The 754-nt window shown below is 37.8% G+C and overlaps 1 protein-coding gene across 1 annotated transcript in view; it reads left to right on the top strand.

Annotated features, from left to right (window-relative positions):
• Window positions 1-5: 5 nt before the first annotated feature.
• Window positions 6-754, top strand: part of LOC114042835 (zinc finger protein 135-like) — a gene marked incomplete at both ends in the record, with an annotated part of 1130 nt that continues 381 nt past the window's right edge. The window contains one exon of the mRNA XM_027861577.1: window positions 6-625. Coding sequence (XP_027717378.1) covers window positions 6-625 — 620 coding nt within the window. The remainder of the gene's footprint in view (window positions 626-754) is intronic.

Below are 754 nucleotides of genomic sequence, written 5' to 3'. Positions count from 1 at the left end.
CTGGAGATAAACAGTATGAATGTAATCAATGTGGAAAGGCTTTTACATGCAAGAGCACTCTTGTTCAACATCAGAGAACCCATAATGGGGAGAAACCTTATAACTGTAATCAGTGTGGAAAGGCTTTTAGGGAAAGCAGAGGTCTTATTGTACATCAGAGAACCCACACTGGAGAGAAACCTTATGAATGTAATCAATGTGGAAAGGCTTTTAATTGGTCTAAATATCTTACTGTACATCAGAGAATCCACACTGGAGAGAAACCTTATGAATGTAAACTATGTGGAAAGATTTTTACATGGAAGGACAGTCTTGTTCAACACCAGAGAATCCACACTGGAGAGAAACCTTATGAATGTAAACTATGTGGAAAGACTTTCAGATGTAGGAAGAGTATTCGTTTACATCAGAGAATCCACACTTCAGATAATCAGTATGAATGTAATCAATGTGGAAAGACTTTTACATGCAAGGGCACTCTTGTTCAACATCAACGAACCCACAATGAAGAGAAACCTTATAATTGTAATCAGTGTGGAAAGGCTTTTAGGGAAAGCAGAGGACTCACTGAACATCAGAGAACCCACACTGGAGAGAAACCTTATGAATGTAATCAATGCGGAAAGTCTTTTAATTGGTCTACCAATCTTACTGTACATCAGAGAATTCACACTGGAGAGAAACCTTATGAATGTAAACTATGTGGAAAGATTTTTACATGGAAGGACAGTCTTGTTCAACATCAGAGAATCCA

Source organism: Vombatus ursinus, unplaced genomic scaffold (assembly GCF_900497805.2).
Source record: "Vombatus ursinus unplaced genomic scaffold, bare-nosed wombat genome assembly UNPS02000929.1, whole genome shotgun sequence".
NCBI classification, from domain to species: domain Eukaryota; kingdom Metazoa; phylum Chordata; class Mammalia; order Diprotodontia; family Vombatidae; genus Vombatus; species Vombatus ursinus.
The sequence above is the reverse complement of the archived record's forward strand: the minus strand, read 5'-3'. Positions and strand labels throughout refer to the sequence as shown.